General features: G+C 36.5%; 1 protein-coding gene across 3 annotated transcripts; it reads right to left on the reverse strand.

Moving 5' to 3' along the window:
- Nucleotides 1-1,073: 1,073 nt before the first annotated feature.
- NDC80 (NDC80 kinetochore complex component) lies at nucleotides 1,074-18,316 on the reverse strand. 3 transcript variants are annotated; one of them, XM_053997197.1, is made up of 17 exons: nucleotides 18,298-18,316; nucleotides 16,417-16,634; nucleotides 15,944-16,030; nucleotides 15,183-15,306; nucleotides 14,883-15,055; nucleotides 13,577-13,679; nucleotides 12,672-12,761; nucleotides 11,312-11,405; nucleotides 10,109-10,215; nucleotides 9,162-9,306; nucleotides 8,662-8,867; nucleotides 7,344-7,496; nucleotides 6,985-7,074; nucleotides 6,083-6,175; nucleotides 4,456-4,586; nucleotides 3,831-3,933; nucleotides 1,074-3,479 (listed from the first exon to the last, which is right to left on the reverse strand). In XM_053997197.1, the coding sequence occupies exons 2-17, from the start codon at nucleotides 16,515-16,517 to the stop codon at nucleotides 3,357-3,359; spliced, it is 1,923 nt and encodes a 640-aa protein (XP_053853172.1). In that variant the 5' UTR covers nucleotides 16,518-16,634; nucleotides 18,298-18,316; the 3' UTR covers nucleotides 1,074-3,356. The 3 variants fall into 3 exon arrangements, with proteins under 3 accessions (XP_053853172.1, XP_053853163.1, XP_053853155.1); XM_053997188.1 differs by lacking the exon at nucleotides 18,298-18,316 and adding an exon at nucleotides 18,214-18,285; XM_053997180.1 differs by lacking the exon at nucleotides 18,298-18,316 and adding an exon at nucleotides 18,176-18,263.
- Between the last annotated feature and the right edge of the window lie 60 nt (nucleotides 18,317-18,376).

Here is an 18,376-nt window from a genome sequence, read left to right on the forward strand (position 1 = left end):
ACTTTAGCTATTGACTTTTTCTTCTTTCTTACTCTTTCAAAAAAGAAGATAAAAAAATATAGCTGTTTTTTTAATTCTACCACAGAAGTTGGAGCAGGGATGAGAGCTCCTATAAAAGGCCAGAGCAGGCAAACTATTGGAAGTATTACAGAACCACAGAGCACAAATTGTTACCTAGCTCAGAATTAAAGGCTTGCATAGGCATGCCATGCTTTATGTTGGCAAAACCAACGGAGAGCATTGCAGAAGCCTCATTTAAGACACAGCAAAGTTAAAGCCTGAGCAGGCACAGGTTGCAGCAGAGGAGGTTTAAATTGGCTATTAGGAAAAACTTCTTCACAGCAGGAGTTGTCAAGCATTGGAACAGGCTGCTCAAGGATGTTGTTGAATCACCAGCCCTGGAGGCATTTATAAGTCATGAGGATGTGGCACTCAGAGACCTGGTTGAGTGGTGGACTGGGCAGTGTTGGATTAACAGTTGGACTCAATGAAACTAGAAGCCCTTTCCAATCTGAATGAATCTACATGATGCGCTCAAGAAATACTCCAAAGAAAGAACTACCACATTCTTGATGGTGATGAGTTTCTGACAACAAAATTAAAAAAAAACAACATACCCTAGGAAAAAGAAGAAAGCTACAGACTTCCAGGATGCTTCTACAGCATCAAGTGTTATTTTTTATAGCTAAATAATAATAATAAAGCAAATGCAAGGGTGGTCATGTAAAGGCAATATTTACGTAATATGAAGATAGCAAAAGGCTGGTTGGTGAGATTAATGCCAATAAGACACTACATAAATCATTGTCAAAGCAGCTTGGCCCTATGTTCCTAAGAATTTTTTAAAAGCCAATTATTTTTAAAAAGGTTAAAGCAATTTTTGTTCCTCTAAAACTTATATGAAGATGTTTCTGTGTTTTATTTTTCCTCTACACAATGCATGTTCCAACAGCAAGGAGAGCCAGGGAATTAGTATCAGCTGCTAAAATGATTATCTAGTTCCTTGAGGAAAGTCAGATGATTGGGATTTTATGTCATATTTCTACACTTGCAGTAAGAATCAGTCCATTATAGAAACAGGCATAAGGAATTTTATTGAGTATAAGAATACAAAAATTGACACATTAAACTGTACAAAAGGTACACTAGCACTAAATGAGGCAACTGTATCTACACAAGAGCCAACATTTACAAATGACTCATACTACTGAAATGTACAGGTGCTATGGTACTTTCTCATTAAGACTTTATATTCCAATAAAGAAACAAAACCAAAACCAAGAGCAGTAATTATGTTCTAGTGCCTACTGCCTAAATTTTGCAGCCATATTCCAGAACACAAATCAAAAATAACTGCCTGACTTTCAATATCACAGAGAAAACATGCTGAACAAGGATTAAAAAATTCCCTCAATTTTTAAATTGTGAAGACATAGTACCTAGTAAACATTGGCTGAAGTTGATCTGTTATATTACAACACACAGCCCCATAGTATTACAGAAGCTAGATCCAAATTTGGGGTGGTTCTAAAGGCAGTTTAGCTTGACTGACATACAGACCAATAACAAGAACACATTGCCAATGTTAGTAACATGGATTTTTTTTTTTTTTTTTTTATTATTTGGACTACTTTAATTTCAGAATATTACATTGGCCAGTGCATTAAGCGAAGGCATTGTGATTTTGATTCTTTGACCCATGTTCAATAAGGTTAATATAAAGTCCTTGGAAATGCCATTTATTTTGCTGTCATTTAATCAATTGACTACTACACATGGCAAGGAACCTGCAGATGCTAAAACCACAAGATCAGTCATAGAAGCAGAGACAAACAGGTATGGGGGAGTAAAAAGAGAGATCATAGCCCCTAAATAAGCACATAGTTTAAATGAATGTGGCTCTCATATACGGCTCCATTAGATTGCCACATTGCTTTAGAGAACAAAAATGTTAAAGAGATCACAAAAGGAAAAAACTTCTAAAGGGAAGGAACTGGGATATAGTAAAGACTAGTTTGTTACAGAAAACAAAAAGTAAGAGTCTGTAAAGATAAGAGGACAACAAAAGAAAGCATAAAAACTTCCCACCTGTCAGAAGACTGTTCTAGCTGTCAAATTAAAATTCTGGAGTATAAAAGAGGAACAGAAAATTAGAAGTTTAAATAACGTCATCATTATCACATCTGAAACAAAATACTTGTACCAGGGCCAGAAGATTTATGCACTGTATTAAAAACAACTGAGTTTTAAACTCATTCTGCAAAAATAGCCTAGAATTAGACAATTCAGTTTTTATTTGCAGTCCAGTTTTTATTTGCAGTCTGTGTTTAGATGGTCTAACTCAAGTTTTGTTGTATATCCTAGGGATTTGTGTTTCATTCAAATATTGCAGAATTATGGAGCAGTTTCCTTTATCAGCTGCTAAAAGCCTGTAAACAACTGCAAAATTGTTTTTATCTTTGTATATTTGAATGTCTGACCTCTAAAAACAACTCAAATACTTCAATGCTTTCATTAGGAAATACCATCATAAATTATCCAAAGTATGAATGCTGGGTTTATTTTTTAACACAAAATTACACATAGAATAGATAAAAAGATACTACTTTCACATAGCATTGATCTGCTTTCTTCAAAGTATTTGGACCAGAGCTGCTCATACACTAATTTTACTGTTACTTTCCTGAGGAAGAAAAGTCAAGGAGTCTATCCAACAGGCCTATCAAGAAGAATACAAACATTTTAGACCATTTTGATGTATCTAAGATGAACCAAACCTACAGCTGATTAGATATACAGCCAGAATTCATATGATGTCCTATGTAGAACTTTCTCTGGTACACATATTCAAGAAGTTCAGTGAAGTTTCATCTGGGAGTATAAGCAGCTAAAGACAAAACTTGGATTTCAAACTACTGTGTTTCTTTTTCTAGATTACTTACAAGACTACTATATTACTAATCTTTTCAAAAGAGGTTTTGAGTTTTTACTCATGTAAGAGGTGTCTCTGTGCTGTTTCATAGGTAACTGAACAAGCAGGAGACAGACATTTACATTTAGTCTTGCTAGTAAAATAAGGCCTGGGGAAGGATGTGAGCTGCCTGTGATGCGTGTGCCCTAAATGCATACATATGCTATTCAAAGTACGAAGTCTGAGCAAAGCTTTTTTTAAGAAAATGCAAATACATTGTTTAATTCTTGAATGTATTTGCGTCAACAAAACAAAGAACGTTCATAACTACTTCCTTCCACTTAAAACCAGTTTCAGTGCTAAACACAGGTAGTACCCGTCCCTTTAGAAGGCACCATACTAGAGCTTCAGAAATGCAACATTTTTATCTTCATCTTTCTAGTGATTAGAGACTTTCAGCCTTCTTTTTATAACTGTCTAGGATGCTGGTCAAGTTTGACAGTAGATCTTCAGGCATGAATTCTTCATCGTCCCTGTAAATCTTCACATTCTGTTCATCAAGATATTTCTAGAAAAGAGGTATGGAAACCTTTATTAGTTCTATCATGATCTGTATTTTACTGATTCTGCTAAAGCATTTTAAGCAGTCATTGCAGAGGTTAACTGATTTCAGTTAAACAGTTTCCTGAAAGACATTTACCAGAAGCAGGTTTAACCTGACAGGATGTTACTGCTGAAACTTAATAATCAATTCTAATTATTTATACCACAGGTTTTGTCAGAAAATTTAACTAGAATCCATGGACTCAGTGCAGCAGCTAAATAACTTTTCCTTAAAAAGAGTAAACTCCAATTTCCAAGTGTGTAACTGCAAATGTCTCTAGCAAGATTTAATTCTAAATATCAAATTTTAGCTTACCACTATAGATGCTATATGAGTAGCAACTGTTTCTATAAGACGACTCAACTTAGCACCAATTTTTCTCTTCTCTTCTGTTGTTGTTTGCAAAACAACTTGATATCTAAAAGGTAAAGATACTCAGAAGGTCATGTCCATCATTAGAGAATTTCTGACATTTAAAACAATCACTTCAAGTCTGATTTATCATCATGTTTAGCCATACTTTTTTTCCTATTAGTATTAATTTGAACCAAGTTAGAATATATTAATACTCAACTTAAAAAAACCCAAAAGGACTGTATTGTACTAACTGATAAGAAACAATGTACCTTAGAGTCTGAATACTCTTTCCAGACTTTGAGGTATAAAATGCAATTGTCACTTAAGTTTGGAAATAAACTAATTTCTTTGCTACAAGCATATGTAAAAAAAAAATACATGGAAAACAGGAGTTCAGGAGTTCTAATAAATCAAATATTCTAGCAAAATACTGTTGAGTAGAAACATCTTTCAATTGTTAACTTGTGAAATTAATACACTGAGATGGATACAAGGTGAAACAACTTTATGTTACATTCAAGAGAATATCTTTATCCTTAAAAACCCAAATAAACAAGACAAACATGGAAGTTACAAGTCTTACTGTCTTTGGAGATCATGCAATTCATTTGTGGCTTCACTGAGACCTTCATAGACACCACTCTCGAGTAACTGTTTATGCTTCTTTAATGATTCCAGTTCACTTGCACATTTTTGCTCTTCCTCTTCTATCTCCTATAGTCATAAGGAAAGAGGAGAAAAAAATGGCCTTTCTTAGGAATAATTTGATTTTTTTCTTCTTTCTATTATCTGATTACATCCTAATGCTTGAATTCAAAATTCACACAAGTAACTCCAAGTTCAGGACTAAAAAAACCCCAAGGACATCCCTCCCAAACCTAAAGTTTCAGCTATTTTCTGTATCATCCCCATCCCAGAATAAGCCTAACCATCCCTTTATTCCTCTAACCATATTTAAAGGCCTGTGTTGCAGCTATTTCCCCTCCAGAGTTAAACTCAAAAAATTGTTTAGATAGTCTAAATAGCTTAGAAATGGCACATCATGAACAACTGTTTCTAGGTTAAAAAATACAGCCACATTTGAGTAACAAAATAGCTTTTCCTTTTTGTCTGAAAGAGTACAATTCAAGTAATCATCTCTTCAAGGAGAATGACATTATTGCTATACAATCTACAAAACCAAACAAAATTCTGATTTCAACTCAACATGCAATTTTGGTAGATTACTGAAACTCCATCCTTCAAAAATAATTTTAATACTTAAGACTTACAAACAGCATTTAAAAAATTACAAGACATAGTCATGTAATTCCTCTTATAAACATCCGGTGGCAAGCGTGTATCCTATGAGCTTAACTTTAGAGAAAAGTATATGCAAGAGCACAGATCAAAAACTAACTATCATATGGTTTTGAAAAATATAAACTAAATCAATTGCCTTTATATACCTATATATACCTGCCTCAGCAGGTATTAGCATGGAAATGACCCTGTTTCAATGGCTATAGCACAGGAGTGACAAGAGCATATATGGCAAACACTGGCTTAGTTCAAGGAACATTTTTCTGCAGGGCACCACAGCCCCACTAAAGCAGTGTTGTCAGAGAAGTTGGGAGGTACCAAAATAGACACTCAGTTGGTAACAGAGAGGGCTATGTTTTGTTGCTGAACTGCAAGTGGGGAAAAGGATAGGTGCTGCTCCTATGTTGGGAAAGGAAGCTAAAAGAAGCAACAGTTTGAGATCATTAAAACAATTTAGCATGCTCTTGGTCAATCAATGTTTTCCTTAGTTTTTACAAAAGCTGATTAAGCATGTTTACTAAAAACTGTAAATGTATTTATTATATACAAATTGATTAGACAAGACATATGCTGTTAATCCTAAAATTTCCTTCAAGCACATGACCTGAGACATCCTGAGGTCAGATGAATGTTGCTGCTTTTATTACTGGATGCAGTAATTTATGATTTACAGTGTCTACTACAGCATGATGCCAGATTCTCTTACAAGAAAGTGAAAACTGATTCAGTTAAGGTAGTAGTCAAATCACTTTTCTGAAAAGAATGAAAAAATCCTGTAAGAGGAAGGGAAGAAGGCAAAGGCAGAAGCCCAAACAAAAATGCAAGCCAAAAGTTTATCTATAAATACAAAAATTAAAGATAAGGGTATCATTAAGGATAAGTTGTCATCAAGCTGTAAGAAGTTCTACCTTAAGCTTCTGCTGGTAAAGATCATCCAGCTTTTCAGCTTCTTCTGTCAGCATTTTCACACTGCGTTTCTTGTCCTCTAGCATTACATTCATCTAGGATGAAAACACAACCAAGGAAATATGGTTCAAAAAGAATTCCAACATATAAATCCATGCCATCACAAACTACACCTGGTAGCTCCCAAAAAACAATTAGACTAGGCTAGGCTGGGATGGCATTACCTTTCTTCATAGCAGTCTGTATTATGCTTTGTTTTGGATAAGGGGCTAAAACAGTGTTGGTAACACACCAATGTTTTGGCTACTGCTGAATAGTGCTAGCACAGCATTCCAAAGCTTTCTATCCATCCCAGAGCCCCTCACAGAGTAGGGTATGGATAGGCAAGAGACTGGGAAGTGCATAGCCAGGCCAGCTGGCCAAGAAGACATTCCATGCCACATAACAACATGCTCAGCAATAAAAACTGAGGTAAAGGTAGAAGTACGAGGAAATAAAATTCTCCTTCTTGCAATCCGTCCCAAATCCAATATTGCTAAAAATCTTCCTGATGACAATTTGTCAATGATGGTAAGCCACACAATCAACTGGAATGGACAACTTATTAAAACAAATACTTCCAATGTTTATGGTCAATGGATGTATGCTACATAAGCTTTAATTCACGGAATACACAATATTTCAACCAACGAAGACCCCAATTCTTAGAAAAACTTCTAGGTTCCATCACAATAAAAGTAGTTTTCTCACAGCTTCTCCCCCTCTACTTGTCCTCAGAAAAACCCCAACCAATCCAAAAACCAACCCACCACATTACAGTTCACCCATGCAAAAGGTTGAATGAAAGCAGCAGATAAGGTTTTTAGGTTGGTATCTTAGTCCTAATCTTCATTAAGCAACGCACCTGTTCCAAAGCATCTTCCAAAGCCATTTTCTGTTGAGTAGTTTTACGAATTTCTTCCTCAGTCTCGTTGATGATCTCCATGAGGGGCGCCTGTGATATGCATACAAGAAGATCCAACAAGTGCAATTTGCTTATTTGAACTAAGATGCACCCCAATACATTTTTTTCCTTTTATATTTTTAGGCTACTGTATTCTCCAATACCAAATTTCTTTCACATACTACAATGTCATTATGGTGACTCATCACACAAACTTTTCAATGACATTTCATTGTGAGATTGAGGGACCTTCCCAGCATTCCCAAAGAAACACATCTTTTTTGTGAGTAACTAAAGCCTTCAGTGTTGACTCCACTTACCTTGATCTGAGTTCTGTATTTGACTAGGCAACTTGGTCCTGCCTCAGGATTAAACTGAATCTCAAAGTCGCGGCCTTTGGAATTCTCAGCACTTACTGGAATTAATTTCAGCTTTCGAGCCATTTTATGATACTCTGCCAATTGCATTTCGATCTGCTCAGAGGAGAAAAGGGCAGAAATTGTAGAAGAGATACAAGTGAAAAGCTTTGCAAGTATTCATATAGTACTTTAAACAAGTTCCTGAGTTGCTCTCTATAGCCATGATTCTGTGTTACCCCAGAGTATTCAAGAGCTGTATGCAATGCCAGTCCAGCAGTTTACTGCTTTAGGTACTGTTTTATGATTCTTTCAGAGTTTGCACACTGAGGTTTCTCATTGTATATGGATGACACTGAATGGTTTCACCTGTGGTTTTCCATATTCATCTGCCATTTTTCCTGCCTCAAGTTCTTGAGAATTAGCTCATAGGGAACTAAAAACATGCTGGAAAATACTAAACCAATGATCGGTCATCAGTTCAATATGCCTTCTCTCATTAGTTTTGACAGGAAATACCACACAGCCACACATCCTAACAACAAACTAACTTGAGCATACCTCTAAACAAAGCTTATTAAATGCTCTGATTTCAAATTAATGAGTGTTATTAAATGAAAACATTATAGAACCCAGGAGTTTTTTTTCCAGTTTTATGTGCTTCATAGTTGTACATGAGGATTTAAGTTAAGACAAGTGCTTGATAAAGGGTAAGCCTACCAAATATATTTGAAATTTTCTTTAGTTCTCCAATTAGCAAAGCAGAAGCTTTTAAATCCCATCACTTACAGGACTATAACTTTTCATTCTGTTTGAAGGGCTTGAACTTGGCCCTCGAAAGATGTTACAGCTTCTACACAAAATACTAATCAGGCTCTAAACGCATACAAAGCTGTTGATTCATTAGTTTTGCCTTACTTCCTTGCTCTGAAATATTAACATTAGCCTGTAATTTCTTGTGTTATGAAAGCAATGGCATGGTAATGTTATCAAAGCTCTTAATGCTATAGCATTAATGCTATAGCTTCATATTCTAGATACATCTCTTATGATGCAGAAAAGGATATACATTTCCATTAAGCGCAAACAAAAAAGGGGAAAAGAAAAAAGTAACATTTTTCAGAGATATTGTAAAAAGACGCCATTCTTGTCAGCTTTGTCTGGTTAGATACATGTATGGTGTTGTTAGATTATTTAGGAAAGAAATTATCAAGACTCCAATTTTAAGCTTGCATGATGAAAACTGACAGCCACCTCTGAGTGTAGTGGGGTTTTCACATACCGCCTCTTTATTCCTAGCATATTTTAGCTCTTCATTCCACAGCTGATGTTCTTCTGCTTCCAGTTCCTTAGTCAGTTTGTTAATGGTTTGCTGCAGCTCATTTCTCTCATGATTTATTCTTTCAATGTCCGCAGCTGAGTACTTTTGGTTATCTAAGATGTGCCGGAGCCGGGCATTCTCCTCCTTCATGGTTTCTACTTCCATTTCTAAGTTCATAAAATATTTGTGAAATGGACATAAAATACCAGCTTATATACATAAACCTCACCTCTGTATTTTATGAGTAAATAGCATAATTATTACATATCATTACCTTTCATTACTCCAGTGTACAAAGAGCTATTAGACAAAAAAAATCTTTATTAGCAATCCATTCTGGAAAGTTTATTTGTAGCATCATCCTACTCCAAGTATCTCGCTCTGTCCTCAAGCTAAGAACTACAATTATTTGAAGGCTATTTCTAGCTTCACTATCCTGACTGTATTCAAGGCCTCCTTACCTGCTGTCTCAACTTCATCACTAACACTTTCCAATTTTTGATCAAGGATGGCTATATGAGATTCCAGATTAGCCAAATAAGCCTGGTATTTCTGGACATCTGCTTGAAGAGACGATTTCACATTTCGTAGTGTTACTCTACGATCCTAGGAAATGAGTGAAAAGAAGAACCACTCTTGGATAAATATAAAATAATGACTTCACTTTCCAGACAAGACAGTAGAGTAATCGGTCAATATCAATAGCACAAATATAAAATTAAAGAACTTTAATAATTTTTTATCTCTGTTACAGCTAAGCCAAACCAAGCACCTTTAAAATAACAGCAAAGAAGGATGAAAAGATTCTTGCATTTCAGCATTAGGTCTCTCATTTGCATCAGACACTGCATTTAGACAATTACAGGTAGTTCACAACTTAACTGTAATAATACATGGAGGGCAGATAAAATGAAGGCATGGAAAGCCAGGAATAAACTCAGCACATTTTGTACAATTGGCAGGAGTCTCCATTTGCCACCTGCACAGCCACTAATCCATTTTTAAACTCACGATGCATTAAAAGCGGAATCCAGCTTTTCAAGCAAAATATTTCCATAAAATACATTGTTACCACTGAATCACATGCCTCATACCAACACATTTGAAAAAATAAAGTTTAAATTTATATTAAAAAAAAAGTGGTTTGAGTATTTCATTAATATTTCAGTCAATACAAGACCTTAATACCTGGAAAAATCTGCACATTACTGAACAAATAGTGACTGAAGACTCCACAGAAAAAGCCTTGTTCTATAATAGTATAGAGTCTGTAAAAACCTGGCCTAATTAAAATCTCAAAGCACTGAAAATTTTCCACTTGTTATGTATCGTAAGTATCTTCATTCAGAAATTGTCAATATTATAAAATTCAACTCCACCATAAAAAACAGAGACCAAATTTACTAACCGGCTCACTTTCCTTTTCTTTTTCTAGTCTTGCAATCTCTTCTTGAAGTCTTTTGTTTTCAGCTGCTAAACTTTCCATCTGGAATGGATCTATATTAAATAAATCCTCTGTGGGAGAGCAGAAGAGAGCAGGGTTACAAATTCATCTCAATATCACCACCTATTTTGAGTAAATACCCATTATCTGGATAATTATTTTACACTAAAGAGATAACTAAAAACAACCAAGAAACTTATCAGAAAAACCTTTCATTAAAACAAAACCAGGCAAAAACCCCAAAACAAACAAGAAGAGAAATGGGTTTCTCAGTCCTCATGTCAGAAAGAGTCTTTGTGTTAAAGTCACTCCCAAGAGGTAAGGGTTTCCAAACTCTCAAACAGCCCACACCACAGGAAAGTACACAAGTCAGAACTACCTTGTGAAGCTAGAACAAATCAAACTTATTTAACATCATCTTTCTTATCCATATACTTCCTTGCTTTTTGAGACATCTTTTCCCTAACTTCACTTGGCCTTTGCCAAACAATGGGATGATTATTTTTTCCTAATATCCACTAACAGTATAGTAGCTTGTTTACTCTCCACCTGATGGCTCCAGTTTGCAAACAAAAGGCCCTTAGTCTGGGTTTTCGTAGGAGAGCAAAGAAAGTAAGAAATGTTTTTCACCCTTGTTCTCACATTCAGTTTGTATTTCTGTAGGTGGTACAATGCGTGAGTAAAAAAAAACTAATAATTTTTCTGAAGACAAACAAAGGTGCATGCTGAATTACACCCAGAAACCCTCACAATAGAGTTTGGAACTCTTGCAGACTGTTTTCAGATGGTTCAAAAGCTGAACTTTCTTATCAGGTGTGCATCCTCTGAGAATATTTTTCTTTTCTTTTAAATGTTAACTTTGCCAGACAGAAACAAAATTCATCTGCATAGATGGAGTTCACATCTGAAGAATTGTATACTGGTTTTCTGTAACAAAGCCATTAAAAAAATCAGGTGACACAGCTACAGCTGATAGCAGATCATGACCTATCCATCTGTATTACTAAAAATATATAAAAAAAGAGAGCATTAAGTTAAGTAATTGAAAGGTACTTAGGACTTTCAGATTCCTTTAGATCACTTTCACTTGTAAATTGAACAAACTGATGCTAGGAGAAAAGAAACCAGTAACACAATTGAATACTTAATTAAAACTTGAAAACTTACTTAATTTTGACTGCACTTCAGCATCCAACTCTTCAAAGGTATCTCTCCCTTTCATGAAAAGATCATAGCACTTCACACAGTAGTCCATGAAAAGCTGAAAACAATTTAAAAATCTTTCATTTTAACAATTCCAAGGCCTGTAAAATCTCTGGATAGTCTAAAGCTACTCAATCAGTGAAATTAAACAGACATCAAAAATATCTTTCAATGCTTTGATTGTACTTTTGTAAAATTAAACTTTTATTCCTCCCTTTGAATATAGAATGTCAACATAGAATATTCAGGCAGAAGAAGACACCTGTAATTCATTAAGAAAGGTCTGTGAATACTGTATTTTTCTCGGATATTTAACAAGGATTGTAAGTACAATATTTAAGAATTTTTCATCTTGATGCATATGATTCTCTCAGGCTAGTTTATGGAAACTGGAGATCTGTTTAACAGACCTCTTCAATAAATATGACCATTACAATTCAGACTTGCAGATGTCAAAGTACTTACCTAGAATTAAAGAAAGGTTATGCAAAAAGAATTTGCTAGACTCTAAGTTACAGATGTTTCAGAAGCAATTATACCCGTATTATGAATTTTGGATCAACATATATGCATAAGTGTCAATGTAGAAGAACATATTTAGTTTCAAAGCAGTTTTACTTGCCAACCATCAGGTTGTAACGTTAGTCCAAAATTAAGATTTTACTTTATTTTTGCAATTTCTAATTAAATGTTTTAGCTTATAATGCAACCTGCTCCAAACACCTATAGTGAGTTAACACTGAGTTAAATCACAGTAGTACTAATAATCCATGATAAATTAAAAAGAAAGAAAGCTCTTGGATTTTTAAGAGCCTGAATTACTGCCACCCTATTTTGTGGCTCAGAAATAAAACTTTACAACCAATTTTTACATAGTAAACTGAGTAGGTATTGACACAAACCACCATATTTAGAATTAAGTCTGTCTTTGCACTGCACTGCTGCTAACCTCAGAAGTCTTGAGTGCTAAAGCAAAATATATCAGAAACTACTAAAACAATAAACAGCATAATTATTCCCTTTCTCCACAAAGGAGAACTGAAACAGTAGATACTTGAAGAATAAGGTGAATATAAACTAAGGAGAATATTTTGTTTAATACCCAGTCTTCACCAATAGACTGGCCATGATACCTGCTCAGGAAATAGTTGATCAGGTTTTTATATAATGCTACTCTACTTCCTTGAAAGCATTGTGAATATAAAAGGGAACAGAATCTATAAACACACGACACAATAATCTAAACTGTATTTAAATTGTGTTGTTACAGCACGTGGCAAAATTCAGTTGAGCAATTCTGCTTCTATTTTCCTTTTTATGGTACCTTATTATGTACAATTCCATCATCTGTCTCTCCTCCCCAGCTCTGTCTGTCATCAAATGATGGTGCATTTTCCCTGATCGCATTGTACAGCTGAAAAGCAGAGGTGCACACACAAAGAGCAAATGTGAAGACATCCATTAGTTTTCATATTGGTTTCATGAAAAGAAGTAGAGTAACAGTGGATTAGGGTTTCAGCAAGCAGGTTGGAATGAGCCTGTGTTGAGCTGACAAACGCACAGGTAAAGAGGTGAACTGGATAGTCAACACTGCCAAATTGTCTTGTGTCTTTTGAGCAAAAAAAGGACAGGATTTTCATGGGTGCTCAATTCAGCAGTGGTCAACTTCTGTCACAGATTCCAAATTTTGTTCAGATCTGAGCTGGCAGCAACAACAGTCACCACTACTAAAAAACTCAAACCAAACAAAGAAAGCCAAAATTAAATAAAAACACTGCACCCAAACACAAAACTCGCCACTCTGTGTCAGAATCACAAGATATTTGAACAATTTCAATTGAAAATTCCATGCTTAGATTTCAAGTTTAGGAGAGAATGGCAGATGTCACAACATTTGCACTGAAGATACACATTCTATTCAGTGATTATGCTCATTAACTTTTCATGTTTAATGTATGCATAAATCAGCATTTCTCCACATTTTTTTATACATGAATTTACACAGTGCATACATTTAAAGAAAAAAATTATCACAATAAAACATGAAAAGCTCACTTTAACAGTTACTAAAACATAAGGCTAAGGGTCAGCTAACAGATGACAGCTAAGAACATATAAGTTTACATTTATGTTAAACAAGGAGATTTGTAGAAAATATTTACTAGATCTGTGTTGAAACTAACATTCCAGCCTGGAAAGTGAAAATATTTATCGTAAGACAAACATTACCTTGACACAATCAATTAACCAAACCAGAGCTGCCACTATCTGAGGCCAGGTGTGTGGTGCTCCCACGGTGTACATGGAGCTTTTTGACAGAGCAAAGGGATACCTGTAAGGCCAAAGAAGATACATTTTTAATAACTGTGGCAGACAGTGATGAAAACAAACTGTCACATTTTGAAAATAAAGCAGCACATTTTTATATGTAGATGAAAGCCCAGAAGGAAGAGCAAACTCAATTGTACTGTACTTCAAAGGAAATAAGTTGAGTTCTTACAGCATTATTTTATTCAATTATCATGGGTTTCTCATTTTGTGATTCATAGAATATCTTGGTTTGAAAGGGACCTCAAAGGATCAACAAATCCAACTCCCTGCTCCTCATAGGACTGCCTACAACTAAACCATATGATCAAGAGTGTCATCCAGATACTACTTGAAATCCCAAAACTTTAAGTCACTTGTCAGGATTAGTCATTTTGTCCAGAATTACACTCTTGGTGCAGCAGAGAATAATCCTTCTCAACATTTCAAGCTAGGTCAACAGTTTTACAGATTAAAACACAATTTTATTAAAATGCTGAGAAGTGAACAAAACAGATTTACACCTACATTTAAGGAGCCCTGGCACTTTCACACTATCATGGGTTCAAATCTACAGGAGTAAAATACACTTTTTTTTTTAACAAGACTGAAAATTCGCAATTATCCACAGGCAGAGGATTTTCTTTCTTGGAAAGTGTTAGGGCATTAATGATTTCAAACACTGAACAAATTCAGCAATAAACCACTCGGGTACTTAGTGTTTTTCTCACGTCAACAGTAGTTTTTGTTATTTTCACACTCTGCTTTGAAAGCAGAATGAGAAAAATTGCAGGCAAACATATTTTAAACTAAATTAAATTTGTGTAAACTAAAGTAAATTTAATTGTCTTGATTCTGGAAATTCTGGAAATTTTAGTTCTTAGATTCTAGCAGAAAGAACAGAATGGTCTGTAAAAGAAAATTGTGTCTTGTCTTTCAAAGTTTTATACAAATGATCAATTAAATATTACATTACAAAGCAAGATTCCAAGAGCTTATAGTTCTGCAAGTTCAAATATAAAATGTATAGCAGACACTGAAAATAAGAGAGTAAACCTAGAGTTAAACAAAAGTGAAACAAAAGGATCAGCACATTGTACTTTTAGAGTCTCATTTGAGTAAAGAAACCTATCCATTCTCCTCAGCTGTCAATGCAGAATTCTTAGCTTTTCAATTTCTAGCCATAGCATATCTATTCAGCCCAGAAGACTAACAATAATCATCTTACCCAAGGTCTTTAAAAACTTTGGGAATTTCCTCTTCAAATTTTGAGTCAGGCAGCTCATAAGAAGGGCAGAGGAATTTATAGATAAAGGTGAAGATCTTTAAAAAGTCCTTAACGGATGGAGACTGTAGTGATTTCATGGAAACATTGTGGGCATAAGCATTCTCAACGAGGAACTGTGCAAAAGAAACACGGAATACCAGTCACTAAATAAAATTTATAGTTGAAACCAAGTGAAATAACCATTTTGATTAGCACATTTTACACCTCATAAGATACACGCAGAATAAGTTCATATGTTACCTCACAAAGCTTCTTGATACATTGTTGGATGAATGCCTTGTCATGAAGGGGCCTGGGATCCTTTATCTTTTCTGTCCCAAACACACCGTACTGGCTGCTGCGTGACCCTCCAGCCCCACTCACTCTAAGGACAGACAATAAATACGGGTCTTGTGACAATACATAGAAAGAAGAACTCTCTTCATGTTTAAGTCACAACAATTGTTATGTTTATGTTTTCTTTGCATTTGTTATACAAAGTGATACTTGAAGATTTCTCTTCATTTAAGGTCATTGGAAAAACATCATCAACCTGGAAGCCACAATGCCACATGTACAACAAAGGGATTACTGCATCCTAGTTGAATACTTTCTTCATTTTACTGAAAGAAATAAACTTTTAGAGAGCAGAAAAATACCCCAAAGATGAAGAAAAAATCATGTTCGTGACTGTAAATAAAATCTAAAATATGTAAGGAATATTTAAAAGGAATAGACCCCTGCAACATTGGGGTACTATCAAAGAAGTTACCCACAACAGAGCTAAGCAGAAAGATTTTTGGAAGGTTTGTATCTTAGAGAGAGGAAACTAACACAGAGTATACTTCAGATGTCATTCTTCCTTAAACAAGAAAATGTACTGAGATACTCTTAAGGTCTGCAGTGCACATCATTCACAAAAGGAAAAAAAACAGCTCCCAAAGCAATTCCGGCACCACAGCCAAAATTAGAGGATCATTTTTGTTTTAATTTACAGTGCAGAGAACAAAAGCTATCCATACCTGTTCCCAAAACAGCTGACTTTTCTTTCTGAAGCTCCAGATGTAGGTTTGCTCATGCTCAGCTTCCCAAAGGTGCTTCTGTCCTTCCTGAGGAGCAGAGAGAAGGATTCAAGTGACTATTTCCACCAATTCATCTTTTGCTCAGACAAGAGCTATACACAGACTCATATATTCCTAAGCACCTTCATCCCAGCAAAATCTTAGAAAGGTCAACTGATGCACCAGCCACCTCCTAAGAAACATGTAACAAAGTGTTACCTTTTGAAATGTGACACAGGTACACAAAAAGGTTAAAGCAAGTATTTTTTGAAAACTGGAGCATGTGTGCAAATATCCTTGGCTGTAAGGAGTCTTCTTCTCACTGTTTCAATTTTTTTCCCTCAGTCGCTGTTCACACTTAAACACTCCATGACAAATCTCTTCAGAATTAGTCTTACATACTTAGTTTGAGCAACATGAGCAGCAAGACTTACATCTGAGGTGTTTGAAGACCCATCTTGTTGTTGTCTTGCACTCTCAGTGCCATCATAGATTGTCGACTGCTGCTTCCAGCAATACTTGAGCTTCGCCTCATTTTGACTCTGTTGTAAACCACAATCCTTCAGTATTCCAGCAGTATCAGAAAATCCAGGGTATCTTCTTTTCTAAATGCCACAATGATTTTCCAAAGGCTTAGAATAAACAAGTAGACCTGTACATCGGACCCAAAAAAAAAAAAAAAAAAAAGAAAAGAAAAAAAAAGATTATGTTAGACCCCAGAAAAGTATAAGAGCAGTCACAGCCTATTAAATCAACCATTTTATTGATAAAAGTGTCAGTGCTTATTCCAAACCTACTGTTTTGCTTTTCTTTATATTTGGTCACTTCAAACCTACAGGTCTCAAAAGCAAAAGAGCTTGAGAAAATTTTCTGTTCAGTCCACTGGGAAAAAGGCCACACTACTACAAGTACACAAGTACTGCTTACAGCACTTCAGCCATACATCAGCTCCTGAGCTGCTCCTTCTGAGCCTACCCATTCATCTGCAACTGATCTCCCAGTATTATAGCACAATAACTGAAAAACCTATTTTGAGATAATATTATGGCTCTCTTCCGACTATGTATGCAGAATATAAATCAAACTAGAATATTAATACCATTGTCCCCACTGTGGCATTAAGGGGGAATTTGAAGTACACAGAATTAAGTCATGAATTAGTCACTAATAAAAAACCCTACCATTACAGACATTACCAAAACACATTATTAATATAAACTGTTGCTTCATTTTTCTTCTAGTTCCACTGCTCACAAACCACAACCGAAGTTTAGCTCAAGCTCAATTCGTAGGGCAGCATATTCATGACCTCACTGTGTCTGGGGAAGAATCTGCATTATTCCATTACTTTAACTGGGAGCAACCACAGAGAGAATGAATTTTCACAATCATAGCAAGCAATTAGCTTCTAGTATAACAGAATCAATTAGGTTGGAAAAGACCTGCAAAATCATCAAGTCCAACTTATGACCAAACACCACCTTGTAAGCTAGACCATGGCACTAAGTGCTACATCCAGTCTTTCCTTAAACACCTCCAGGGACACTGACTCCACCACCATGCTGGGCAGGTGTGGTGGTTGTTTGAGCAAGCTTAACACACTCATTCATGACAGCAGTCCATTCCAGAGTATAATTGCCTTTTCTGTGGAGGAATTCCTCCAACTGTCCCACCAAAGCCTGGTGCAGTTTGAGACCGTGTCCTCTCACTTGTTGCCTGGGAGAAAAGGCCGACCCCCACCTGGGTACAGCCTCCTTTCAGATGGTTCCAGAGTGATAAGGCTCCCCAAAGCCTCCTTTTCTCCAGGATAAAGAACCCCAGCTCCCTCAGCCACTCCTCACAGGACTTGTGCTCCAGACCCTTCCCCAGCTCCGCTGCCCTTCTCTGAACATGCTCCAGCACCTCAGTGTCCTTCCTGAACTGAGGGGCCCAGCACTGGAGGCGCGGCCTCACCAGTGCCGCGTACAGCGGTCTGTCACCGCCCGGGTCCTGCTGGCCACACTGCTGCTGACATAAGCCAGGACGCTGTAAGAGCAGAGTTTGAGCAGAGATTTAAGAGCAGTTTGCCAGAGCCAACACGCCAGCAGGAAAAAAGAAAAAACAGAAAAACAAGAAAGCGTAGGAGCGCGGCAGAGCTGGGCGCAGCTCCACCCGCTCGCCCGGAGAGCGCGTCTAAACCGTACCGAAGGCGACCGGGGGACTCAGCAGCGAGTCTGCAGCCCGGGACTCACCGCCGCCGCACGGACACTTGTCCCGGGGGGTGAGGCGGTGAGGGTATTGCTACGCTGCCCCGCCGCTCCCCGCCCTGCCGTTACCGCCAGCGCCGCCGCCTCCTCGCGTTTTCAAATCCGCCCGCCCGGACGTCGCCCGGAGCGTCACACGGAACTGCGTCAC

Source organism: Vidua macroura, chromosome 1 (assembly GCF_024509145.1).
Source record: "Vidua macroura isolate BioBank_ID:100142 chromosome 1, ASM2450914v1, whole genome shotgun sequence".
In the NCBI taxonomy this organism is placed as follows: domain Eukaryota; kingdom Metazoa; phylum Chordata; class Aves; order Passeriformes; family Viduidae; genus Vidua; species Vidua macroura.